This window comes from Lepidochelys kempii, chromosome 1, assembly GCF_965140265.1.
Source record: "Lepidochelys kempii isolate rLepKem1 chromosome 1, rLepKem1.hap2, whole genome shotgun sequence".
NCBI lineage: Eukaryota > Metazoa > Chordata > Testudines > Cheloniidae > Lepidochelys > Lepidochelys kempii.
The window spans coordinates 253,634,037-253,661,464 of record NC_133256.1 but is presented as its reverse complement, the minus strand read 5'-3'; the positions used below and the strand labels follow the sequence as shown (position 1 = coordinate 253,661,464).

General features: G+C 43.4%; 2 protein-coding genes across 4 annotated transcripts in view; one reads left to right on the top strand and one right to left on the bottom strand.

The window, feature by feature from the left end:
• The window catches only part of SYN3 (synapsin III), a 279,822-nt gene extending 266,422 nt beyond the window's left edge, over nt 1-13,400 (top strand). For all 3 annotated transcript variants that reach the window (XM_073324725.1, XM_073324735.1, XM_073324744.1), the window contains 3 exons: nt 2,366-2,462; nt 3,372-3,669; nt 5,111-13,400. In XM_073324725.1, coding sequence (XP_073180826.1) covers nt 2,366-2,462; nt 3,372-3,669; nt 5,111-5,243 — 528 coding nt within the window. In that variant the 3' untranslated portion in view covers nt 5,244-13,400. The remainder of the gene's footprint in view (nt 1-2,365; nt 2,463-3,371; nt 3,670-5,110) is intronic.
• A 392-nt stretch (nt 13,401-13,792) lies between these two features.
• On the bottom strand, nt 13,793-26,823 carry FBXO7 (F-box protein 7). Its single transcript, XM_073324754.1, has 9 exons — nt 26,589-26,823; nt 24,415-24,715; nt 22,398-22,625; nt 20,666-20,807; nt 19,269-19,352; nt 17,581-17,676; nt 16,397-16,573; nt 15,644-15,681; nt 13,793-14,542 (listed from the first exon to the last, which is right to left on the bottom strand). Exons 1-9 carry the CDS (start codon nt 26,708-26,710, stop codon nt 14,138-14,140), a joined length of 1,593 nt encoding a protein of 530 aa, XP_073180855.1. The 5' UTR covers nt 26,711-26,823; the 3' UTR covers nt 13,793-14,137.
• Between the last annotated feature and the right edge of the window lie 605 nt (nt 26,824-27,428).

Here is a 27,428-nt window from a genome sequence, read left to right as displayed (position 1 = left end):
CTGCCTTTCCCTTGCACCCTTGCTGCTGGGAAAACACAGGCACAGCACGTGGTCTGATCAGCCACGCTGAGATCTGGCAAACTATAGCAGTCTTCGGCTCTTTAAAGTATTGCTTGTGGCTGCCTCTCCAGTCCCAGGCTCATAACAGTGTTGCGAACGGAGGACTTGTCTGGGATGGCTAAGCCAGATGCTTATTAGACAGAAAGCAGAGAGAAAGGAAAGAGCAGAAATAAGGTAGGGAAAGAAAATGAAACACAGGGGAGGGGCGACAGCAGGAACCCAAGTCTCATATCCCAGGTGTTGTTCAGGATTTGGCTGAAGCTGGTAGCAATGTCACCTGATTCCCTCTCTTTGGCCCGGTGTAGTCAGGCTGCCTTTCAGGAACAGGACAACAAAGGCCCAACAGTAACGTGGTGGATCCCAGGAGACTTTGGGAGTGGCAGCCACAGTGACAAAGCTCAATCCTTCCAGCCCATGCATCTGGCCCCCGTCCATTTAGTGACTCCAAAATGAACACTGTCCAAGATGGGTTGGCAACCACATCCCAGTAACATTAACTAATTAAAACACACGTCAGTGATTTCAACTATAAACATTTCTTCCCATTTCTAGACTCGTTTAGCTCCTTGTCATGCCAACCCATGACTTTGCCAGGAGCCTTGAAGGCCCCTTAACATAGTTCTTTTAACCTAAACAATCCAGTTTGGACCAGTCTATTTGTCTCCAACTTTGCTGACTTTCATAAACAATTTTATGTAACAGGCTGTGTTAGACTCTTGTTACCTTGGACAGCTTAGAGTACAGGCCTCTGCACAACAGTCCCGTGTTGTTTAAACTGTTTATGAATGATCAGAAAAGGAGAGTGAGCAGAGAGATAGCAAAATTAGAGAGGACCGGGAGGAACTTCAGCAAGACCTAACCAAGCTCGGTGAATGAGAAACACAATGGCAAACTGGTTTCAGAGTAACAGCCGTGTTAGTCTGTATTCGCAAAAAGAAAAGGAGGACTTGTGGCACCTTAGAGACTAACCAATCCATTAGAGCATAAGCTTTCGTGAGCTACAGCTCACTTCCTCAGATGCATATCGTGGAAACTGCAGCAGGCTTTATATATACACAGAGAATATGAAACAATACCTACTCCCACCCCACTGTCCTGCTGGTAATAGCTTATCTAAAGTGATCATCAGGTGGGCCATTTCCAGCACAAATCCAGGTTTTCTCACCCTCCACCCCCCCACACAAATTCACTCTCCTGCTGGTGATAGCCCATCCAAAGTGACAACTCTTTACACAATGTGCACGAAATTCGATGTTGATAAATGCAAATTAATGCACATTGGAGGGGAAATTTTAAACTACTTATTTTAAATTAACTGTATCAACTCAACTGGCCTCATGGTAGACAGCTCAGTGAAAACCTCTGCTCAGTGCACAGCTGCAGGCAAAAAAATCAAACAAGTTGTTAGGATTCATAAGGAATGGGATGGTGAACAATATGGAGACTATTCTAATGCCTTTATACAAATCAGTGGTACAGCCTTATCTGGATATTGTTTGCAGTATTAATCACCCCATCTGAAAATGGATAGTGAACAACTAGAGGGGGCTCAGAAAAGAGTGGTGAGAAAGATCCAGGGCCTGGAAACACTCTCCTGGGAAGAGAGACTGAAATGATGAGCTTGTTCTCCTTAGAAAGGAGACAGATAAGAGGTAACATAATAAAAATATATAAAATAATGGTCTAGAGAAGATAGATTTGGAACATCTATTCTCCCTGTCTCTTAGCAGAGAACAAGGGGCATTCAATGAAATTAAAAGGTGGGAAATGAATCAAAGGAAATAACTAGACTGTGGTATTCACTGCCACAGAAAGTCATTGAGACCAAGAACTTGATAAGATTGAAAAACGGATTGGACATTATAGGGATGTCAGGAATTTCCAGAGTTATAATTAATCGACAATCCATGTGGAAGGGATATTAAACATCATGGCTTAAGCCAATTTCTAAGTATTAGAAATCAGGATGAGACCTGATAACTCCACACCTGTTTAGTGCGGGGTTCTTACATACTTCTGCCTTTGAAGCATCTGGTGCTCGCAACTGGGCTAAATGGGCCTCAGGTTTGATCCAGTCTGGTAATTTGTAAACCCACTTTTAAAAAATGTAACTCTGCAGTCATTCTCTTCTAGCTAAGAGTTTCCATGCTTTTTCCTACTCAGTTCTCCATCAAATACCATGGAACCTTACAGGCCTTATGCTGCAGTGGCAGAGTGTGTGTTGAAAACACCACAATATTCAAAATTCTGTCATCCCTAGGCTTCTCCTTTTGAACACGTTCTGACTGTAATGATTTTTTTCCAGCCTCAACAAGTCCAGCCTCAGTCAATGAAATCACAGACGCAGCCTCAGCCTGGACCCCAGCTTGGGCAATCATCCCAACCACGGCCACCTCCTCAAGGTACTGTACTCTAGGACCTCTGGCAAAGGAAACCTAGACAGTTCATTCTGGGATTCGATTCAGACTGTACACAGGAATCTCTTCACCCGTCACTGAAATTGACAGGCAGCCAGCGTGGCAATAAAATACAGCAACTGTTCAACAGTGCAGAGTAACATCACACAACAGTTCAGAAAAGGCAGTCAAGAAGAATAGCATCTCCAGTGGAAAATGCAGGTAGAATTGAGCTCAGCAGAATGTAATTGCCCAAGCTGGAATTTGGTCAAGACATTGGGGTAACACTTTTACTCATGTACAAGAGTACATGAGATCTTTAAAGACTATTAGCTTTACTCTCTGAAACAGTGTATGTCTATTTTCACTTGCTAGGAGCATCGTTTTATGTGACTTTAGGATGGCAGAAAAGTCAGGCTTTGGTCTGAGGGTCTCTCATCTAAAAATGCTGAAGCATCCACCCACTGATCATGTTATAATACAGAAGCATGGATGGTGATGTGGCATACGAGCCCCTCATAGTAACTATCCAGGGAAGGTGCTGTTGACCCAAACTTCCATTTTCTGTGGGTAGAGCTAGTTCTCCCATTGATTCCAACCTTCCACCCCAACAATTCAGGCTCCCACACAAGACTCAAAGACAAGAAATGGTGACAATCACATGGAGAACTAAGGCACGCTGAGACAGCTTTACCTGGGAGAAGGATGGCAGGGTTCCCTTGGTGTTAAGAAGGCAAAGAACTGTACAGCAGCAACTCTGTAGATATGGGCATGTTGCCACAGACCAACAGGTTAATGGCATCCAGTGTCCATAACGAGTCTGAAATGTTTCTCCTTTCACTACAACCCGTTCCCCCATGCAGCTGCTCCTTGTTTAATGTGTCTTGTGCACCTTTGTGTCCATGTTCCCTGCAGGGGGTCCACGCCAGCCTCAGGGATCTCAGCCTCCGCGGACTGGAGCACCTCCACAACAACGGCTCTCTCCTCAGGGCCAGCAGCCCCAGAGTCCCCAGTCTAGCTCACCTCAGCAGCAGAGGTCGCCTGGATCCCCACAGTTAACACGATCTTCCACTGGAACCTCCCCAGTCCAGGCCTCCAGGCCTGGCATCTTTCCACCACAGCAGCCTAGACCCCCTGCCCAAGGACGGGCTCCTGCTCAACAAGGCCTTGGTGAAACAGCCAAGCAGCAGGCCTCCCCACATCCACACCTGAAGTAGGTGCCCTTTAAGCTAACAGATTTGTAGATCTGAAAAAGATGTCTTTAAAAGCGTCCTGGCTTAGTACATAGGCCAGGGCCTCGCTGATCCCTTGTTGCCAGGCAACAGCATTCTTCAAGACTCAGGGCTGGGCAACAGTGACTTAATTGGTACAAGTGCCCCTGTGCTGATGCTCTCCATGGAATTGGCCTTGGCAGATCCTTGGGCCACATGAGTGTTTTTTCAGGGAAAGCGAGAGATCCTTTGCATCTCTGAGATTTCACATTTTTTCTCTCACACACACACACACACACACACATTCTTTCTCCTTGTCCCTCCTGCAAGGCACAGCTGCCATCCTCCCAGTCAAGGAAACACCATGACTGTCCTGTCATTGACCAGAGGGCTTGATGTGAATCACACCTTCACTCTCCCCTGGGGTTAGGCTCTGCATAAACCTTTGTTGCCCCAAATTTCCAAGCATTTGTAGTGAGGCTGGGAGCACTGCTATAAAGAGAGATCCAGATGGCCACAGCTTTGCTAAGCACCATGTCAGAGCAAAGCATGTGGTGCTCAAAACCCAGCTGGCCACTAGTGCTCCCTGTGTTGGGACCACTAGTGGAGCTGACCTGGCACTAGCAATGGTGGGGGACTCTCTAGTGTAGACAAGGCCTGAAGGGCTGGGTGAACTGCTAATTCTGCCACCTGCAGATCTAAAGACATGCTTGGGTTTCCTGCATAATGAACCATTGGACCATTAGTCTGGCCTCAACAGCACTCATAGCCTCTGGCAGTGGAAAACTGAGACCTTGGAAATTAAGATGGGTCTCTGCTATAGCTGTGTGGAGCACGAGGCTGGCATCCATAATCATCTCTTCTCCTGCCAAGGGTGCAGCTGGGACCTTTGCTTTTCTTCACATACTGGATTTGCATGTTTCTTGAGGTTTGTAAACAACAGACGTTCCTTTGCTTGGGCCTTAGCTCTAATGTATGTATTAAGTACCTCTGGTGAGGAAGTCACAGAACACACAGGCAAGGACCCTAGCTGGGAAGTGTATGGTATCATAGACATTACTGGAGATGACCTGGTGCTCAGTCCAGCTCCCGTTGTATTCAATGGAAGACTTTCCATTCACTTTAATGAGAGTTGGATTTGGCCTCTAGTCCATTGTGATAGCAGATAGCCACATGGAGATTTGTAAAAATGCTAGTATTGAAAACCTTGCCTCAATCTCCGCACACCCCAAACACAGCCTGAACTGTGAATATCAGAGCCATCAGCCTCCAAACAGGGCTCAGGTGCCTTCTCAACCTATGGAGACACCCCGTATCTGCCCTTGAACTTGTCTGCTGCATTTGCAGCATAGCATCAATGATGAGCTTTGAATTGCCAACTTCCCCTCCCCAAATGAATCCAACATCAGTCTTTCTCTGCATGAATGTCCCTTTCTGTTTCAGCAAATCCCAGTCCCTGACGAACACCTTCAGCATATCTGAATCATCACAACGGGGAAATGCCAACGAAGATGAGGCAAAAGCTGAAACCATCCGCAACCTGAGGAAGTCTTTTGCTAGCTTGTTTTCTGATTAACATCTCTGGAGTCAGATCAGTGCTTTTATTAGTCCACTCTTCATATCAACCTACCCAATGTTACTGTGGAATTTACTCATTGGTACCTAATGGTTCATGCAAAATCTGGGAACATAATCCTTCAGGCTATCTTTTCTAAATGGGTTTTGCCAGAAATTAGTTAGCCCTAGATGTTTTAATTTTAAGGGTTAGTCCAACATGGGCTAAAAAAGTGACTATGTAAAAATGGCACTTTCTCACTTGGTAGATCTGCTTTGTGTGCATAGTTAGTAAGATCTGCTTACTTGAGTGACCTGAAATAATTTCAAAGTACTTTTTACTGCTATCACCCCTTCCCAAGCCAACAAAGCTATTGGAGAGCAAATTAGATTCCATTTTGGCTTACACATTATTAATAGAATGAATAACTAGGTTCCCATTAAACACTCTTTATTCTCATTGAGGCTGACCCAAAAGGAACAGAGTTTGATTTCTGATGCAAATGTGCAGAGACAGAAGTTAAAATAAACATCTATTTACTTGAGTGAGCATGTTTGATCTGAAATCATGAAGACATAATGAATTTGGAACCTCATAATGCTAGTTTTACAGAGTCACTTTTCTGAGCAGAACTGTATTTCAAGTAAAACTCGGTATCAGCTGTCAGTGAGTCCCAGAGATCACTGAAGCATTACGTTGAAGTATTATGTTGGATTTCTGCTCTGCTCAGGGCCATCTTACCAGTAGCAATTTAAATGTGTCTATTTCATGCTTTGAGGCTATGTTTCCTATATGTGTTTCTTGATTTCTGGGAGAAAGGTATCATGTTCTAACCCTACAGCCATAGCTCAAAAATAAACCAGAAAATAGGACTGCCACACATCTTGAAAAAATAGATAATTTATGTTCAAATATAGTTCACACAAACTCCAGATAAAATCCATCCAAGCTGCTAAATCTGTATAATCTGACTTGGTTGCATCTGGCTAAGTGATCCCCATGGGGCAAGATTAATTAGTAGCAGAGTTTGAGGTGTTCGTACCATTATGAGTCTTCCATGCTACAGAATGGAGAGAGCCATGGGGTAAACTCCCGGCCGCACTTAAGTCAAAGAGAGTTTTTCATGGATGTAAGTGGGGCCAGGACTTCACCCATGGAGTCAGTGCAAGGTGAGAGACCTGTGACTGGATGGCTTCCCCCTGGAAAACTATCACTTGGGAGAGAGAACAACCAGTAGAGCCTGGTGACCCCCCCCCCCCCCAAAGTGGGATGACAATGTGTGAAGAACTAGTTTACAGCTGGAGCCATGATGTGTCTGATTGCCTACTCTTTTTATTAACTGCCCCAAGGAATCTGCCCTGGGGCAGGTTATCAGTATTACAGGTACCCCAAAGAATGATTTTTCTGGAGAACTCGTAAAGGTGGCAGAAGGACCAATAATTGAACCATTGCTTGCTGTGCTTTCCCTCGTGGCATGTGACAATCTAAATCAGGAGTGCGTGCAACTAGCTTGGGACTGAGCCATGACAAAAATGAGAGTGACAGAAGCTATATAAATAGCTGGACATTAATGACTGCTGCTAGGAAAATTTACCCCAGCTGAGGCTCTGCTCCTTGGAACAGGAGCAGTTCAGTTTACAATACACCTGATGCGAGTGTGGTATTTCCATCCCACCAATCTTATGCACAGGAAGGGAGGCCCGGTGAACCCGATGACACAGAAGACATTTCTGCTAAACTTTCCTTCTGGCTCTATCTAGTAGTGTTGTACCAATCCTCACATGTAACTTTAGGGCTGGACCCTTGAGCCCATGTCCCCTTTGCAGCACACCAGGAAGTTCCTGTTTGGGGCTGGGAGAGGACATTTTATGGATATCAAACACATTTCAGTGTGCAGCTCTGCCTGTGGTTTAGTGCTTTGCTGTAAGCTGAAATGGGAACAGAACCCCAAAGTAGCAAGAAAAACAGCAGGCTGGACATCTTGGATTTTACACCAACATGGGAATAAAGCCAGACAATTCCTGCACACCACCAGTAATAACTGTCACTACAGCACAGCCACAGGGCCCCAAGACAGTCAGCTCCCAGGGACTATCCTGACTGGGTCTTCGTAGATGAAATGTCTTTGGCGAGCTGAGTGCTTTCTAGCATGCCACTTTTTCTGGGTGGGGAGGTTTTTTGGACCAGTGAATTATGGCTGTAGGTTAATATTGAAGGAAAAAACCTCCTGATTTATCGTTTTCCTTCTGTGCTTCTAGATCTTCCTTCCGGCTTTGCTAAGTGGTGAAACACAGAGCACTATAACTACAAGTTACTGCTCCTGTGCAGGAGCGAGAAAGTGGCACGTGCTGCTTTGCAGTCTCCAGGCACAATGAAGGGTGACAAATGGCCTTGAATTGCCATGAGCACACACTGTACCAGTGGCAAAAGCCACAGGTGATTTAACAGGCTCCATTTTGTGGAGAGGAGGTAGTGCAACTCTGGTGTGGGGGGGAGGTATGTGTTCCTTCTTTACACACACACACACACACACACACCCCAATTCTTAGGCTCTTTCCTTTCTATCTAGGCTTTTCTAGAGAGTAAATGTTTCCAGGGTACATCAAAGAAAAGGGCTCACTGCCAGAAAGCTCAGCTATTCCACCCCCACTTATAAACCAAATAACTTGTTTTGCTTCCTCTTTCCAGCACTGTCTATGCAAAACTGAAATAACTAGGAGACTAGTCTGGCATTGCACTTCAAATCAACCCAAAGCGGTCACTGTACCACCAATTGGAGCACTTGCTAATGCTGCTGCTCAGAGCAGCAGCGTTTACTTTCCACCGTTTACTACTACAAGCTAACAGCATTGACTCTATGCCAAAGCGACTCATCTAAGGGAATACAAATTTAAGGTAATATTTAGTGCTACTCAGCTGCCTCAGGCCCAATAACCTGAATCCTCCCCCGCCCACTCATTTCTTTTCAAGACCTCTGTGCAGCTATGAGTACATGCAGCCTCTGGAAGCAAAATCTACATCTCAGCCATAGGAGTCAATTGGAAGGCCCAGAAGTGCTCCCAGCAGTGCACATTTGGTAACAGTGAGCTTTGGGTTTGAGGATAGTAGGACGTTCCCCCCCCCCCCCATTTTTAGCTTCTAGACCATTTTAGAGTGCAGGTTTATTAAATTAACAAAGTGATGCTTTGTCCTAAATGAAAAGGCAGTGAGAAATTCATTGATCTTTAAGGCTAGAAGGAAGGGACCATTGTGATCATCTAGTCTGACCTCCTATTTAACCCAGGCCAGAGACCCTCCCCCAGTAATTCCTGCATCAAGCTCCCAACTTGTGGTTTGAACTACAACATTGCACTTGGAAAGACATGTAATTTTGATATAATGACTTCAAGTGATGGAGAATCCACCACATCCCTTGGTAAACTGTTCCAGTAGTTAACTACCATCACTTAAAAAAAAAACAAAAAAAACCCCCAAAGCCTGTACTTTATACAAGCTGTTTGTTGCTATAGTGTAGTCCTCTCAAGCAACTTGCATAGCCCCAGCTGGCATAGCTAGCAAGGCCAGCATAATTCTGAGAGATACATAGGCTAGGTGAAGTCACAGAGGGTCACAGCCCCCTATTATATTTTACATACCTTGGTATGTGCCACTCAGGCAGTCTATTCATACTACTATGGCATTATCTGACTGCAGGAGACCAAAAGAACTGCAATAGTTGACTTAATTAAAGCAAGAGAGATCGGGGGCGGGATGTACATCAATAGTTCAGACAGCAACTCAGTATCTTATTTCAAAGAAATCTCCAGTTTAAAGGAACACAGTGAAAACTGTAAGTCTCAGGCCTGCGCTACGCGGACGTTTTGCCAGCAGTTATGGGTATATGGAAAAAGTCACCTCACTGTATCCCTACTGTGGATGCAGTTATGCGAGCAAAAGTCCTTTTGCTGTTACAGCTTATTTCATTTAGCGAACCAGAATAAGCTATACTAGGACAAACACTCTTGCCAGCATAAACCGCCTCTCCCCGGACAGGTTTCGCAAGATAGCTAGCTCTACTGGCAAACCCTTTCTAGGGTAGACAAGGCCTAAGAGTTGCTCTCTGCTGAAATGTTTCATACTGTAGGACTGAGCTTCAGCTGTCCATGTCTTTTCTTGAAAATCAGTCTCTTTAGCAAAACAGTATGTTTACACCCTACTTAACGTATGTTTCTAACGGCACATGCAGCGGTTCTGACCAGAGCAGGGGTGAGGAAGGGTAGTTACAGCAAGACAGTAACGACCTTATGGCACTACGAAAAGATGGTTGTTTTGATTTTAAACAATCCAAGTTAAAAATTTACATCTTTGTCTGAACTGCTCAGCTGGTGCTGCTGTAATAGCAAAGGTGTCAGGGTTACTGGCACACAGTTTATGAGAATAGAATAGAACTGGATTATAGGAATTGTTATGCTTGCAGAATTGCCATGTACAATGTGAAGTAACAAATCCATTGACAGTATAAGAGACAGACCTGCTCATTGAGGCATTTAGCTTTGTGCTCCCAAATGTCACCTTACAAGCTGCAAGCAAACAAACTGGAACGCCTAACTACCCCCCTCACAATAAACAAGGGCTGCAGTGTGTCTCAACAGCCACAATCAATTTTACTTGGTAATTCATGTTCAGTCAGTGCTCTAGCTCCCGAACATTTCAATTTCATGCCACACAAGAGGCTGACAAGTCAGAAGTGCTGTCAGTTGCAGGCAGCCAAGTTTACAGGTTAGAGGTAAGAGGGTTATGTTCTAAGTTTATTATTAATATTCCAGTTGCACCTAGGAGCCCCAACCCACTGTCAGGGCTACCCTTGTGCTTGGGGAGATTTGCAAAAGCACCTATTGCTTTTAAAACCGCAAATTCCATTGAAGTCAATGCCACTTGTGCTCCTAAATCTGAGGCGCTACTGAAAGTCTCCAATCAATAGCAAGAGACGGTCCTCATCACAAAGAGTTGACAGTCTAAATAGACAAGAGAGTGAGATGGTGAGAAAAGGGGAGTATTATCCCCATTTTACAGATAGGAAACTGAGGCATGGAGAAATTAAATAACTTGTTCAAAGTCACACAAGAGTGGGGTTTAGTGGGTGTAATTTATATGCCAAGGGGCTGAAAGAGAAGAGTGTAGCAGAAAAAGCAACTAATAGGAAGTAAATTGAAATAGGATGCGGATGTACCTTATCTTATACATTCTTTTAGGCCTTTGGCTTGGTCAACCAACATAGTCTCCTTAACTAGTTTGCTGCTCATTCTTCAACTAGAGTGAATAATGCTGTATGCAGCACAAGAATTAGGTACTGTGGAAGTAACAGCATCAGACAGGATATCAGGGAAAACAATATACTGTCCCTGGGGTAGCGTTTGCTAGTAGATTCTGTTACGATAAACAGCAGAGAGGAAGGCAGGTGGCTCACTCCAGAATCTGAAGATGAGTGACATATGTGGAAGCTTCTGGGAAAAGAGGGACTTGCAGAGCTTGTAAGAACAGGAACTGATGAATTACAAACACACAGCAATTCTGTTTTCATGCACCTTGCCTACAGATTAAAAAAAAGTGAATATATTCTTGTGTATGACAGCAGCAGAAATGTTTGTAAATAGACAGTTTCTCAGCCTAACCAGTGCACCTGGACCTGAAAGATAATTAATATGGTTTACATTCCAATGCAATGCCAGGGATTAGAGAACCCTAAGCATGCCCTGGGAACCATTGCTCTCCTTTCTTCCATTTATCCACCATAGATAGTGCCTCAGTGCTGCTGCCTACTGTATCCTGCTCACTCCAATTGGATATTGTCAGGCTTTGCATTCCGGTCAGCTTAAATATGAAAAAAGAAAGAAAACCCATTATGCTAGGGGTTCTCAAACTGGGGGTTATTACATAGGGGGCATGAGCTGCCAGCCTCCACCCCAAACCCCGCTTTGCCTCCAGCATTTATAATGGTGTTAAATATATAAACAAGTGTTTTTAATTTATAAGGGGTGGGGAGGTTTGCACTCAAAGGCTTGCTATGTGAAAGGGGTCACCAGTACAATAGTTTGAGGACCACTGCATTATGCCATCTCATTCCTGAGTGTCCATTAGCAGCAGCTCTAGAGGTATTGCAAATAGGGGATTGCTGTGAGTAAAAGATATGGGGCTCCAGATCTTTGATTTCCTTTGGTTTCACTTTTGGAGAATTGCATGAAGAGTGGCGACCCAATTGCCCTCTTTTAGAACTGGAAGACTGACATGATAAGTGGGCATCCCAAAGCCAATGTTCAGCTGTTCCTCTCCCTTGTATCTAATTACATATGCATTTGTCCATGGCAAGTTTGCATTCTTATTATACATTCATGTTCGGTTATAAAAACATAAAAAACAATTCTCTGGAATTGGAAGGCTCAGGAAAAAAAGTTAGATTCTTGTGCTCTAGGTCACACAGTTTTAAATCCAGCACGAGAGAGCCATGAGCAATGGTAATGACTAGCTTCATTTTATAAACAGGTCATTTCAATTCCCTTCCTTGTGAACAAGCATACATATCACAACCACCACCGGCACAATTGGCACCTTTGGTGGCAGTATGCCAAACAGAAACAACAGATACAGATTGGATATGGACAGATACCCTCTCTGCCCTAGAGGCAGTCATTCCAGAGTAGGATTGGGACACACTGGCAGATGGACGCAACATGGAGAAGCCTGTAGAAAAAATACACTTCAGGCTCCAACACTGTAAGCCAGGAACCGTCCCCCCTAAATTAACTTATCAGTGTAACACATACACAAATCTCTTTTCCGGATATCTGCTTTTTAAGAGCTAGTTAGTGAACGGGTCAAGGTAAGAAAATAAATAATTTTAAAACAAACAATGCATTAAACTCACATGTGGTTGCTTGCAATATTATGGGTACATTTCTAAAGTGCTCATCATGGCACAACACCTACAGAGCCTGAATTCCCTTTTTTCTGTTATAACCTATGGAATGTCAATCATCATTTGTTAGCTATGAGGCCTAAACATACACCTATTTCTGCTTAGAGGAAAACTAAAATGGAATGAGGTATTCTAGCCACTACAAGTAAACAAAGATTAAGGGCAGCCTCGCTTTCTAAAGGGAAAATTGTGTCCCTACATTCTGCTACTACATCCCTAGTCAGGTGTTCAGCTATCCAAATGCAGATTTGCACTAGCAATTAACTGCAGGAGCACAAAGAATGCAGGGGCCATTTGTGCCATTTAATCCAGCAAAATGGATTAAATCCTGGCTCATTAAAATAAATGGCAAATCTCCCATTGTCTTCAGTAGTGTCAGGATTTCAAACCAGATGGGCAGATGTGCCACTGAAAATCTGACCTTAAATCAGACAGGTAATAACAATTAACAGGAAGCTGCTGCTTTGATAGTGAAAGACAGGAAAAGCCAGACAATTTCCTTTGTCTCAACTATAACCTGGAACAGGGAAATATCAGTAAAATAGCAGCTGTGATGGAGTTATCAGCACTATTCAGACTTGCAGAGATACTGAAAACTATTCTCAAAAAAGTTTGGAAAATTTATTAAACAAACATATTCTTTAGTAAAGATCCCCTTTATAATTACTGCCATCTTCTTTTAACTAGGCCAGAGGTAGTCCCAGGCTCAATAACGGTGTACATTCATGGAATGATCTTTCTGTTAGGATGCTTTGGCTATGGTCCCATTAGCTGCTTTAATTAAAATGGGAATGTATTAATGGCGCTGAAAACACATGCTGAGATGTGTTACTCACCTGAAAGATATATCATTTGATACTGCAGTAATGGGATCACATACCAGTCTATGTGGGAAGTCACTCAGAGTTTCCTGCTGCAATCTGGTCTTCACTGCAGCTAGGAAGGTCACCCTATTTTACTGTACTAGGTAGGTTAGCCAGCTGGGAAAGGTTTATTTTTGCTCCGTTTTTAAACCCACAAAAATGCCTTTACTCACTATATGCAAAACCAAACAGTCTAAAGAAGGAGGGAGACAGATGCACTTTAAGTTTTGCTGCAGGTCATTGCATTTTGCTTGTGCTTTTATTCAGACTTTTGGATTGAACTGTAGCATGTTTTTATTCAGCTGTTTGTAAGATGAACTGTTCTGTGATATTATTTCTGCAGTAAAGAAACCTAGCCCTGTATTCTTTGTGCATTGAGTCCTACACCAAAACTGCTTTTTAAGTAGTAAAATAAAATAAAAAAAAACAGTGAAGAGAAAAGTTTCAGAGTAGCAGCCGTGTTAGTTAGTAGCCGTCGCAAAAAGAAAAGGAATACTTGTGAAATTTGTTAGTATCTAAGGTGCCACAAGTACTACTTTTCTTTTAGTGAAGAGAAAGTAATTGATCAACTTTAGGAACACTTCAGACACTCAAATGTGTGCTGTAAACACCAGTTCTAGCACCTTATACAGTGTGGAAAAAGAAGGGTTCCCTTACTGAGAAAGGCTTTTAGCCAGGTGGATTATAAAAGCCATCATATATCCCGAACACTTAATTCAATCACTCAGATAACAAGAAGTCAGACCAGCATAGTATTTGTGCTTAAAGTGCTCTTTATCTGATGCAGCAAATATCAGGCCAACAACCTTCTGCTCTCTAAGTAGCACTTCACAGATGATTAGAGAGGGGAAAACACAGTAGCACAAACTTTCAAGGCAGAGCTACTTTGGAAATAGCACTGAATTCTAGGTGGTGCAGCATTATCACTTCCACAGAGACTAAGTGAACCCATACCTTGTGGGCAAGATATCCTTGTGCCCATGAATTCCCACCATAATCAGAAAGGAAGGTTGATGTTAGTGCCCTGATGTAATCTCCTGCAGTTAGAAAGCAAGCTCAGGAACTAAAATTTAGAAACTCATTAAAGGAAGAGGTGGCAGTCAGATGAATGAACGGCGGATGTCAATTGTGCGGCCTCGGCTGGGTCTGGCAGGAAATCTGTCATTGGGACCAGCTCGCCCTGGCAGTGTTAGATTTGGCCCTGGCAGAGAGCCAATTGGATCAAAATGTGGTTTGAATGGAGGAAACCGGCCTGGTGCCTCCCCTGGGCCAGGAATGAGTGAGTTAATTGGGTCTCCAACATAAGGAAGAGTTGGTCTCTCATCATATTCTCCACCAATGATCATTGGGGGGTAGATGGAGTTAGGAGAGAATGGGTTGGGAGGGAAGGGGTTTGGATAGAATGGGCTGGGATGAAATGGAATGGGATGAGGAGGTGGGGGCAGGAACATCATGTGCCTCCATCTCAGGTTTTCCTTCTTCTGCTTTAGTTTCTTCTTGTACAGCTACAGAAAAGAAAAAATGGAGATTAAATTTTGAGTGGTGCTCATTGTTCTAGCTTCACCCACACTGGATTTCCTTCACACACTTGTTACAGGCGTAGAAGGCAAGGGAGAGCTCCCTCCATGTTCTATCAGTTATTTACAATTTGCACACTAATGATCCAGCTGCCCGTATTCAAATCACGGCAGGACTGTCCTGATTCAGCAGACTCAGACCATCCTTCTGAGCATCAGACTTTTCTGTGGAAAGGGCTCTGACTTGGTCGATCTCTCTCTTTTTGGATTCCCATTGAATTAGAACCCCAAAAATACTGACTACTTGGATTTACTTTAAACCTCCATGACCAAATTTATCCCTGGTTTAATTCCACTGAAATTGTCAAGATTACACCAAGTACAAATTTGGCACTTAATTTTGTGTGGTTTATGGCTGCTTTGGGATCTAAATATTTGCCTAAAATCATCAAAAAGCCACCTTAGAAATGAAATATAATAGAGACAGGGCTAATTTTCCTTATCCCCACAAAGCGTTACTTACAATTACATGAATCATATTTTAAGATCCTTGGGTGAAAAGTAAAGTTTGTGCCATTATACACATTTTAGACAGGAAAACTGAGATAGTGAGCAGTTAAGTTACTTGTCCAATGTGTCATAAAAAGTCAGTGACTCCTAGTCTCTTGCTCTAATCACTAGAGGTTAGTGCTTCTCTAGCTGAAGAGGTCATTTCAGAATTGATAGTAATGTTTACAAACAGGCCCTGGTATCTGAGACTCAGTTACACTGTTCTGCAGCACTGCTGAGATTCTCTCTTGCCAGTCTCAATGTCTAAAACAGCAACCCTCCTTCGTGCCAAGGACTGCATACAGCTAGCTCCCTGCAGAGGATCCTCAAATTTATTCCAGGATTTGGCCAAGGAGGGTACTAGGAGTGATGCAATGCATTTTCTCCTGTGTGGGCTGAACATGATGTGCATATGAAGATCTCAGCTCCAGGCATTTTAGAACCTAATCTCTGCTCCCACTTAATCTCCAAGCCTTACGCTCATTCTTAAACAAGCCATGGAGATTTATCCCAAAGAGAACATATATAATACCCACATACCTCTTTCCAGTCTGTGTCGCGAGGCCTAGCAGTTTGATCTGTGAAGGGGCAAAATTTAATAAGCATTTTAAAAAAAAAAAAAAAAACACATTCATACTGAGGTGCATAAGTAGATAGTTTTTGCGGGGGTTTACAAATAAGGTAGGTGATCAGACCCTAAGCACCTTTGTATATAAAGAGTCAGTATCCTTAAACATTAGGACTCCTAGAAGATGTACTGCCAGGAGCCATTCAATCTATTCATTCTCCCTGCTTCACACCAAATTTCAAGCTCCTGTATCTATTCATCAACTACAGAAACCCTAGAAATACTGTCAGTGTCTGCCAGTGTCTGTGTGACAGCACTTTGCCTCTCAACCCATAACTGCTTAGTTTCCTAAAGAACTTCTTTTGAGAGACACTGGCAAAGGTTTCTTCCTCTCCCCATCTTTGCAATAAAGAGCCTGAGTCTTTATAGAAACAGCTGAAAAGTAGGAGACTCAGCACCAGGTGACGGGCCAGCTCTCTGTGGACCACCAGCAAATGTTTGGCAGATTATCAGTTGCCCATAATCTAAGAATCACCGAAGGAAGCATCTGCCAGTATTATGCTTTCAACTAGCCAACACAATTAGTCAATATAATGATTAATTAATAAATTTACTCTCCATTTTTAGGAAACAGATGTAGCTGAGGAAGCCCCTCTTAAAATGAATTTGACAAGAGACCTTAGGTGGCAGCCCAATTAGGGAGAAAGGGTGCATGTGGAAATCACCTCGGAAGTCCCGCAGGTATATAAATCTCCATAAAAGCTGGTCATTGGAAGCTGTGTAGAGGTCTCGGCAGACAGCAGACAGAGAGAGGAGTGAACGGATGTCCAGAAGTCGGAAAATCCGTAGCTTCAGTTCTAGAGGAAGGACTACCAAGCCAAACACATCTGGCAGGTTCAGAGCTAGAATGGGAGGTGAGGAGAAAGCAGCATTATTTGCAATAATTGAGTGTCATTCCCATCATCAAGGGGTCCTTTCCTGGTTTGGAAACATTTTCCCTTAAGTCATTTCCCATGGAGCTTTCAGTTGCATTACTTAACTCTGAAAGTGCTATGATGAGACTTACTATGACAGATTGGAGAGAGACACTTTCCGCACACATGTGAAATGGACGAAATAGGAATACAGCACTGGCTATGCTCCACACTATTGTCCCTCAAACTTAAGATGCCCTAAGGAACTAATCATGCTTCACAGACTACAAAACTGAGCAAGAGGTTGGAAAGGTAAAGGCAATATTTGTCTAATTCCAGTATTCCACATAAACCACTTTCAACAAAGAACCTCTAATCCCATGAAAACACAACAAAATTCAAAAAATACTCCAATAGAAAGAATTTATCATTGAGTTTGTCTTTGGATTGTGAGGCTGAGATTTAGTCTGGCAATTCCTGTAAAAACAAACTATGCTTTACTATTGCCACACAAATCACCAAGCTCGGTTGCTTCACACCATTCCTTCCAACATCATCTCAGTAACCAACCATTAAACATGTCATCCCACAAAAGATGTAATACTGCACAGCTTTCCCCCAGCCTAACAAAAGGAACAAATACACAGCACAGAACTTCAGCCAAGGAATTCAGCACTTTAAGCCTGGTTGCTACTTTGTCATCATCACCATTGGAAATAGTCTTTCCAGCTGTCTCAGCAGTGGCGTAAATCTTGAGCCCATTAAGTGAAACCCAAATGCTCTATTTAATTTGAACTACACAAGCAATTTCAGATTTTTAACAGTTTTACTAACATTTCTAAAATTAGATGACTACTAATTTAATATCTTTAGAACTAGGAATATTTATTCTTACTCCCTATGTAGCCAGCACTTAGGTTATTCATGACTCTTTCTATGTAGGGCTTTGGATAGTTCCCAACTGATAACATACCAGTTGCTTTTATTGATGTTACCTTGTCGGGCAGCAGCCAGAAGAGGGTACACCAGCTGGTCTTTAAAGAGGCGGGATAGTTTCTGAAGATCTTTGTATACCCCTCCAACATTTTCTTCTATTGAAATAAGAAGACAGAGTTTAACTTCAACAAGTTGTTATACAACATACAAGGCAGAGAGGTTTATGGGTTACATTTTGTGTACAAACAGAACTCTATAGTTCATGAAAGTTTTCATTTTTCATATGAAGGAAACAACAAAGTAAAATATTTTATTTGGGGTGGATCAGAATAAGAGGACAGGCACTGGAACCTGGCCAAATCTATAGCGGGGCGAAAGAAATAAAGCTTAGAATCCTGGTGGATATATTTCCGTTTCCATTATAGTACTGCGATGGAACCTCAATCAAGGATCAGATACCCTCTGCGTTAGGTATGCTACAAAGCCCTCTTTGTCCTCCTGCTGTGACTAGAAAGGGCAGCAAAAATTACATTAAGAGACCTGTGATAAGCCAGTAGAATAGTTTGAGAAAAGGATGGAGTTTCAACCTTCAGCTGGGAGTTCCTTGTATTTCTGAGATTGGATACAGACTCCTTTGTAACTACGTATTTTTCTCCTTTAAATCATCTCCAACGATCCAAAAGTCAGACATTTAAATATTTGATCAGTTTTAAAAACAAAAAGAACCACTCCGCAGTCCTATCAAGACTTAGAAGTTTCTTAGAAGATCACAATCCGGTCGACCAGGTCAGTAATTAAGAAGTGTTGCCACCACAGTAATGTAATGGACCAAGTCCATAGCATATATTCACAAGTAGCCAAGTGTTATCCTTTTGTGTTTACAGACACCAAGAGCTTTTCAAATAAAATTTGTTTACAGACTCAACACATTTGCCAGATTTTAGCCACAGAGCAGGCACATATGCTTGAATTGTTAACCTGACTGATGAGGGGCTGACAGGAATGGTTGCCCATTCTCTCATTGCAGCAACAAAAGCAAAATGGTGCTGCTATGATCTTGGCTACACTTCACTGTTTAGCTATCCTTCTGTAGCCTTTTCAATAAAGTCTTGTTATATAAGGATCTGGGGCTACCCAGGATACAGTGCAATAAAATGCAGCTACTGGCAACAAAGCAGTCATGCGTACTTTAGAGTACAAAACAGAGTGAGACCTGTGCTAATGTAAAATCCAGATCTTTTGCATTGGATGTTTCCCTAATTTTGGCATCCTGGACTAAGTGGTCAGCACACGCTTTCTAACAAGAACAACATTTACAATGCCACAAAGACAGAGCTGACATTAGTCACATTGAACCCCCAATTCCCACAAAAAGAGAAAACAAAAATGAGTCCTAAATGGTTCACCATTGCTACCTTAGAAACACCTATATACATCCATATATTTAGTTAGAAGCCCCATGAAAAAGGGATATAATGCAGAAGAGGCCCGATGGTCTCTCAAGGTTCTTCACTTACATAGCTAATCTAGGAAATTCAAGTAATCTTAACAGCAAAATTCTACTTAGTGGCCACACTTCTGTATTCCTTTTTCCTCATGGCTAGCTGCTTCATGAACTGGTGGTCACCCACCTTCTTTTATCACCACCTTTGGCATCTTGGGCCTCTCTGTCAAACGTTTGCTGTCTATGTTAGTGCTCCCTCACTTTTCAGGCTGGCTGTTTTCTAAAGAGCCGCATTCTAAATACCTGATTCCTGAAAGCAAATGAAGGATGTTGGCAACAGCTGCAGTCTCTTCACACTTTTAATCTCGTTGTTGATTTTTAATGTTGCTGCAAAAGCAAAAGAAAGAAAGAAATGAACATGGTGAGAGACTACAAAGACCATCTCATTACCTTATCCTTGGAAATAGTTTAGTTTTCCTTCCCCCAGTCTCCTTACTGAGGAGAGGAACTGAAAACATACAATTTTGACAAGCAGATATCTAAACCCATTTTACCTCCCCTAAAATGAATACATGCAAAGTAGCATAGAAGAGAAAAAGATCAGTTACCTACAGCAGTTTTTCAGTTGAAATAGTCATAACAAAGGTAAGAGATGGCAGTGATATACCATGATCCATTATTTCTAACAAGGTCATTGAAGAAATCAAACTGTAGCAAGGAGTCATTGCTCCTGTTCACTAGATGAACGCTCTTGTACACGAAGTAGTCAGTGCACTGCCCCTCTCCATCATAAATTCAAGTAAGCAATTCTCCTGACTTGGCCAAAGGATTAGATTTAAATCCTGGACAGTGAGACATGCTTCGTCACATATCCTGAGAGAGCCTAAGTGCTTATGCATGCGGTCATGGATTTTTTTTTAACGTATATGTACTTTCCACTGAAGTGCACATTTCTGTATCTGAGGTTAGAATCAAGCCCAGAAGTAACTGCCCCTGCAAACTGTGGAAGTGTCCAAAATGATGAGTAAATTAGGTCAAAAAATACTCCAAATAACCTGGAAATCATTTTAAGAGAAAGTAATGGCACTAATTTTCTGGAATGAATAGTTCTGATGAACTGAAAATGTGGAAAGAAGCTTAGGGATGTTGCTAAAGTGACTGCTTGCTGAATCATCAAAATAAATAAGTCTGGAACTTGTCTGTGACCTTTACAAATAGCATGTAATACAAAAACATAAATACTGCTAAACCCATTAGGTCTATTTTAACACCTTGTATTGTACTTCACAAGTTCCCATGAGTCGAAAGAAGGAACAGACAAGTTTGCCAACATGCTAATTAAAACTGAATACTTGAGCTGGCTCAGTAGCCATTGGGTTTGCTCTGTATTGATAGGTGGGAGACCTGGGATCACCACCCAGGCAAGAAGGAGTCAAGCACATTCTGAACCCCAGGAGGGAGCACCTTTTCTTGCTCAACTGATTAAGAAGCTAAAGATTCAAAGGAAATCTAGTCCCATCTTCCCTTGCTGGAAGAATGGTAGCTGTGATGTAGCACCACAAAGAGAAAGGGGGAAGGAAGGGAGAGAGAGAGAGATTCCAGAGGGGAAAAGGATGAAGTAGCATCATATGACAATATATAGAGTATAAGGGTAAAAAAAGTCAGATCACAGAGACATTTCTAATGCCTGGCACAGTTACCATTAATGACAATAAGATCTCCCAAAGGCACACAGGTCAGAGCAGCAGAGCCATCTTCACAGAGGGGGTGAGTGTACTGCAGTTTATAAACACCTCCACTTCTCCATTTCTCAGGCATAGATACTGCCTTTGCTTCAGTTCCCTGACAGTAAATGAAAAGAAACAACACTGCATTCCTGAGCAATCCGACCAAGGCTGAGAAGAACTAAATTAAAATATTAACAGCTACTCAAATCCCAACAGATGTGTGTGTGACAGAATAATTAATATGTCTGCTCTACAGAGACACACTACTTAGTGGTGTAATGTGGCATAAAGGTTTTATCAGCATAAACTTGGGATGGCCACATTAACATACCTCTAGCTTCACCGCTTATGAATACACAAGTCATCTTAAACTCGTATCAATAAAACCTTTATACCACAATTCACTATATATGCAGTACATGCCACAGGCTGCAGAAAATTAATATTAAGAATGTTTTAAGAAAGGCTGTTGGGACAATTTTCACCTCTCTCCCAGTGAAGCCGGGTGCCTTTGTCTTCATGAATCCATGTTTATTATATATATTACTGGTTTGACTATATATATTTAACACACATACACAAAAACACTATTAAAAGAACATTAAGGTTCCGAAGTCAAGCACCCAAAAGTTAGGGAATGCTAGAATTAAGAGGCCTGTGCAACCTTAACTGGGCCCCCTCGTAAATATGCATGATGATACAATCTTTAATTGCATGATCATATACTATATTTTCAACAGGAGCCCTGCCTCATTCACTGCATAGGATGGACAGTACTCACTGAACAAGCAGCTATTCAATATTGTTTTCCCCTCACTGAACAATACATGGCCTCAGGCCTGATTTACTGTACATTATTCAAACCCTGCTCTAAAGACAGAATTATTAATTTCCTCATGGTCTTTCTATATGGCTCTCATTACTATAGTATCTGTGTGCTTCACTCCATTTGTTTCCTCACAATTTTGTGCTGCAGCCTCAGTTACTACTCCCAAGACTTCTGGCTGAGCTGAAGAGACATAGCTCACAGTGGCTGACTAGTGCATCCTACAACTAATAGCCAAGGGGTGAGGAAAAATGCTCATCTCGTGCAGATATATGAACTTCTTAGCCACAGTAACTATCATCTGAGGTGAACACCAATGAAACTGTCAAATATGGGGGGCGAGGGGGAGATTGTAACAAAGACATCCATTGTCACAAATCATGTTCCCATATATATAAAAGGAACTCAATTATTCCAAATTAGAAGGCAGGCAGTCAATACACAATGCTGGTATGAAAGGCATATTTTTCCTTTGTGAATGCCAAGAGAGGCAAGGGTGGAGTACACAAAATTATTGATAACTGAATACAGAATGATATAAATGCATACATTCTCCACTCTAGGAACTGAATTTAAACATTATCCCTGCATAGCCAAAAATGAGTAGCTAACATCCTCCCACTTAAGCAGGGAGGCCAAGGATTGACTAGATATGTAGACTGGACTACTGTCCCACTCTTAGAGATTGTACCACTCTTTCATCATTAAGGCATGTTGGCAAGATAAACTAGGGAAGCTGGTACTTCAGCTGCCCATGCTACTGAGAGGGATGTAAATCATCAACAGTAGATCTATAAGTACAGACACATGAACAATATTCTAGATATTCCAATTTTTCTCCTACTAAGTGGGAGGCTTCTCTTCCAGTTTTGCATTTACCTGCGGTACATAACCTGTCTCCATCATGAGAAGATGTACCAGAACTATCAAGGCATCGTTGGCACGGGCACATTCAGCAGAATGGTAGAGGGTCTCCAAGGAGTGTGGCACTTCTCCATCCACAGCTTCACTGCACAGCATTGGCTCAGAAGGATAAGAACCTGTACCTTCTTCCAGATCAACATCATCTGGGACTAGCCCAGAAGCAAACTCTAGGCTGGATCCTGCCTTAAAGGGAAAGTAATAAAAACAAGGTGGCATTCAAAAACTTAATCCTACATGGATTAAATTGATAATCCTGCTAGCCCTTTCAGTCTTCTTTCAACTATATTGTGAAGCTCTGATTTGGGGGCACAGACTGGTCAGTCACTCAGAATTGCCATGCGGAGCTTAGAAGGATACTACTTTTGAATGACAACTTTTCTCAAATGTAAGAGGGGCTTTCTTGCACTACAACACAAAGCAACCTCCAAGAGATAGAATGTCTTGGGGTTAGGGCACTGGAGTTGATTCAATTCTTGGCTCTCCCATAGACTTTCTGTGTGATCTTCACCAAATCACTTAATCTCTGTGCCTATGTAAAATGGGAATACTACTACTACTTTTGTCTGTTTTGTCTATTTGTAATACAGACTCTTCAGATCAGAGTCTATTATGTGTGATAGATGTTGTACATACAATGGGCTTATACGCACTACTGTACTACAAATAAATAATGTATTAAAGCACCATGAAGATTCTTAGAGCAGGCTACAGGGGCACAACTCTACACAGTATGGCATCACCATTTGTCAAAATTCAAGGCAGCTGACCAAAAATGACAAGACTAAGACTGGTCCAGAATGCCCAAGTTTCTTTGTAAATGAAATTATTCCCAGCCCCTTAGATCTAATTCTCAAAAGAGCATCCCCCTCAAAAACCATAAAGGTCTTCTCCACACTTTCCCTTCTACTAAGATACCCTTAAAGTCAGACATTCAGATTTTATAACATATAGTATGATTAAATGCCCCCTCAAAACTGCCTGAGATAAAATTCAAAAGAAGCAATTTAAACTGTTTTTCAAATTTTTACACTTTAGTTTTGTGGCATATAAAGGAGTACATGAAAAGTTGCTCTCCACCTTTTCCTAAATTTTGGAAGGAAAGCCTACTGGAAGGGAGGGAAGAAATTTTATCTTAGACACATGAAATAAGTACAACTAAATGATTACTATGTCCAAACTTTTCTGAAATGAGGAGCTTGTCTTTTAAGAGTAAAGTGTAGGGGCAGTGCTTCCCACAAAGGTGGAACAGTATTTTCTCCCACATTTTACTTTTTCTAGAATTTCCTCCCTCACCCCTTAATTTATATTACAATTTATTTTTCAAGTTTTCACATTGGTGGGCACAAAGACTGTAACAAGATGCTCTACAATTCTGTGTTTTAGGATTGTGTGTGTTTAAAAAATATAGTTTCATGTGTTGGAACCAACCCTAAAGTGACACATTTCTTAAAAGGGAACTGTTCCTGCAGAATATTCCTACTTCATGACAAACTCTTTAAACCATGGACATTATTTCAACTGATTACAAAACTACTCTCTCCTCCAGTGGACATTATTTCACACTGGCTCGGTTGAGGGCTTAGGAGAGGAGGAGGGGGAACAAACACATACTCTTGTGGCAAGTATCAGAAGTGGCTTTTTAAAGGGAGGCTGTGGAGGTGGGAGAAGAACTCACTCCTAGCTCCCTTGAAAAGGGTGTGTGTTTCTGCAGAAATCTGATTAGCAAAAATCTAGAGATATGTAAAGGACTCAAATGGAGTTTGAAACACCTTAACATCTCTGGCATGGATAAAGCTTAATAGCTTATAAATAGAGACAGTACTAGACAGATAAGTGATTGACCAAACACCAGGTAAGCACTTAGAACCATAATACTTCAAGGACGCTCCCTATTATACAGTCTAGCAACCAGCATCAGTGTGCTGCCTCCTCTTATTTCCTGATCCGTGTACCTCAGTCCTTAAGTACTTACCATATTATCGCTCTTCTGAGCATCAGTCTGAGCTTTAAGGTCTTCACATGGCCCATTCTGCCTTTCTGTTTCTGAACTGCTGGCCTGACTGTGGCTGGTGGTCAAGGTGAACAGTTTGTGATTATTCTGCAGTGAGGGAGGAGGTGAAGATAAGGATGGGGGTAATATGGGTGCTTCATTGGTCTCGTCCAGTAACAAACATATCATATCTCCAGAAACTATCCCATATGAAGCCAAGGTCTCATGGTCTCCAGTGAGGGCATCTTTGTTGTTCAATGTTATTGCAAACTGGGTATGAGAACTGCAAAGAAAGAGAAAAAACTCCAAGGCCATGTCTGGTGGAATCAGTTTAAGTCATACATTCAGATTACACAAATGTATGGTATGATTATTAAATGGTTTTGTTAAACCTAAGTACCGGTCTTATTAGTCACATGCCCAAAGAAGCACTGGGAAAATAAATGATGGACACAGTATAAAACCAAGATACAGGTTAAAGTGATTTTTTTCTACCTTTCTCTCTTTGTGTTATGTTTGTTTTAACTAACTAAATCACAGAACCTAGAAATCTTGGATAGGTTTAAGCCTCCATCTCTGAAAAACAGGTAACTGCCTCTGTCTACAATGTACCTTATAAATACATTCTGGGAAGCAGCCAATTGCCCTCAAAACTAACATCAGCTTCAGCAGCTGTAGGGCAAAGATTTTAAATGAACCACTGGGGCAGAGTATATTTAAAATAGTTAATTCTTGAAAATATTTCTATGCAAATATCCTTTAGCTTGCTCAATGTGAGGGTCTTTGGGCAAGTCCTTGAAAAATACGGTCTTCCCAGAGACAGCAAAGATTCCATGGCATTTTAATAAGATTAATGGTTTGTCCGGATGTCTTAGGACAAGTTCCCCCTCCCCATGCTGTTATGCAGCATGCTGCTAGCATACATATATACTGCTTGTGAAGCGCTCTGGGATCCTTCAGAATGAATATAAAATACACACACACAAAAACATTAATGCAAATATTTTATTGCCCTTAGCCTGCTAAAGCAGCTCATTTTTTATTTTAAAAAATCACTTAATAGCATTTATTCTCCTTTAAAAAAAAATCACAAGCCTTTCGCACACAAATCTTTTTGTGATTGCTGAAACACAGAGCCCCCTCTAGAAGAAGGCTATACAGCCATACTCAAAAGACAAATTCTAGTTTGTGTCACACTGAAGAAAGGTTCAATTTTGGTCCATAAATGTTGTACCATCAGACCTGAGTTGAGCGTTTCAGTGGGGTGTTTGAGAATAACTTTCACTTTTCTATTTATATAATCATGACTCCGGAAGCAAACTTCTCCAACATCATTTTGTGTAGCAAACTCCCTACAGCCGCTTTCATTTTATTTCCATTTTTGTGGTGAGGGATAAATAAAACCGAAAGCGATGAGTCCGCCGAATAAACACCGGGCGTTTTGTCCTCTTTTACTTCTGCCACCTGATTTTTTTTTTTTTTTGGTGAACGGTTCGGAAGTGACAGCTCTGGGATCACGTACCAGTCCTAGTGCCCGCAGCTCGGGCGCAGCAGCGGGGCAATCTCCCGGCCCGTGCCTCAGCCGAGGGACGGCGGGACCCCCAGCTAGGGTAGCTGCGGCCCGAGGCCTGGCCACAGCCAGGGCCCCCACAACCATGCGCGTGCCTGAGCCGTTCGGGGGGGGAGAGGGGGCGGCCGCTGCGCGGGCTCGTGCCCTTGGCACGCGCTGCGCCTCTCGCCGGGCTTTTCTCCGCGGCCAGGCGGGCTAGAAGCGCGATTGTGCCGCCAGCTGCGGCCCAGCGCCCCCGCGGGCTCTACGGGAGCCAAGAGCTACCGGGAGACTCGGGGTAAAAACCCGAGGCCTGGAAACGCTGCAGCCGGGCCGGGCGCCCGCGGCCTCAACGGTCACCCTGGCCGTCGGGACGCTGCCCGGGGTGGGGGCGGGGGGAGCGCGGTGTCCAGCAGCACCGGGCACCTGTGGGGAAGCCCCGCCCGCTCGCCCCCCAGCACTGCCCGCCCCCGGGGGCAGCAAGTTCCCCGCAGCCCGGGACAAGATGGCTGGGTCAGGGGCCCGGCCCGGCCCCTCCCCCCTGCGCTGCGCGGTCGTAGCCGGGTGTTACCCGCCGGCCTAGGAGTGACCGCGCCCCCGGCGTTACCTGTAGCCCCAAGTGGGCAGCAGGGCCTGGCACAGCTGCGCGCGCAGCTCCCCCAGCGTTGGCTCCGCCCCCTGCATCTCGAGCGGGGCCGTCCGCTTATGCAGCCGGACCCGGAGCTTCATGGCGGCGGCGGCTCCGCGCTCCCCCCTCGGGCTCCGCTCTGCCCCCTCGGTGTTGGCGGCGGCGCGGGGGCTGCTGGGGATTGTTGTTGTTTTGGTTGGTGAAGCACCACCTCGCTCCCTGAGAGCCCGGCCCCCTTCCCGCCCCAGCCCGGCCCGGCCCCGCCCCTAGGTGTTCATGGGAGCGGGCCCCGCCCAGCTCTCCGCACCAACGGTAACGTTGAGGGGCGATGATTCGGCGCTCGCCGCAGGATCTGCGCACTTCCGAGCGTGCACGCTGAAGGAAAGGCTCGAGTCCGCCCAGCTGGATCGACGATTCGGTGCTCGCCCTGGTTCCGCGCACGCGTTCTGAATGCAAGCCTTGGGCGAGAGCACAAGGCTTTTGCCTATGACGGTGGGAATCCACGGGAAATCACGTGGACAGCCTTTGCTGCTGCGTAGGGGGCGATGGCCTGTGGCTGCTTTGGGGCGTCAGCTCTTCGCCCAGTACTGGCCACTCATCGCTCTCTGACGCTGTGGGGATGCTGAGTGGGAGAGGAGGGCCCGGCATTCATGACTTCACACTGGGCCCTGCTAGATCTAGAGCATCCCAGGCTCCATCCGTCTCTGCAGCGTTACCACCAGTATTGCTAAACCTGAGCATTAACATCCCTGTGTTTGCCCCCACCTGCCAGCCCTGCGTCCACCCCCCACAAAAAAAAAAAAAAAAAAAGAATTGGCA

What these genes read in the sequence shown, in the direction of transcription:
- FBXO7 (XM_073324754.1), bottom strand. Translation starts at nt 26,710, where the DNA reads ATGAAGCTCCGGGTCCGGCTGCATAAGCGGACGGCCCCGCTCGAGATG. An exon ending in ATACCTGCGGGACTTCCGAG is followed by an intron (nt 15,682 to 16,396) that starts GTGATTTCCACA and finishes GCCCCTTCACAG; the next exon opens with ATCAAACTGCTAGGCCTCGC. An exon ending in GCGACACAGACTGGAAAGAG is followed by an intron (nt 14,543 to 15,643) that starts GTATGTGGGTAT and finishes TCTTTTCTGTAG; the next exon opens with CTGTACAAGAAGAAACTAAA.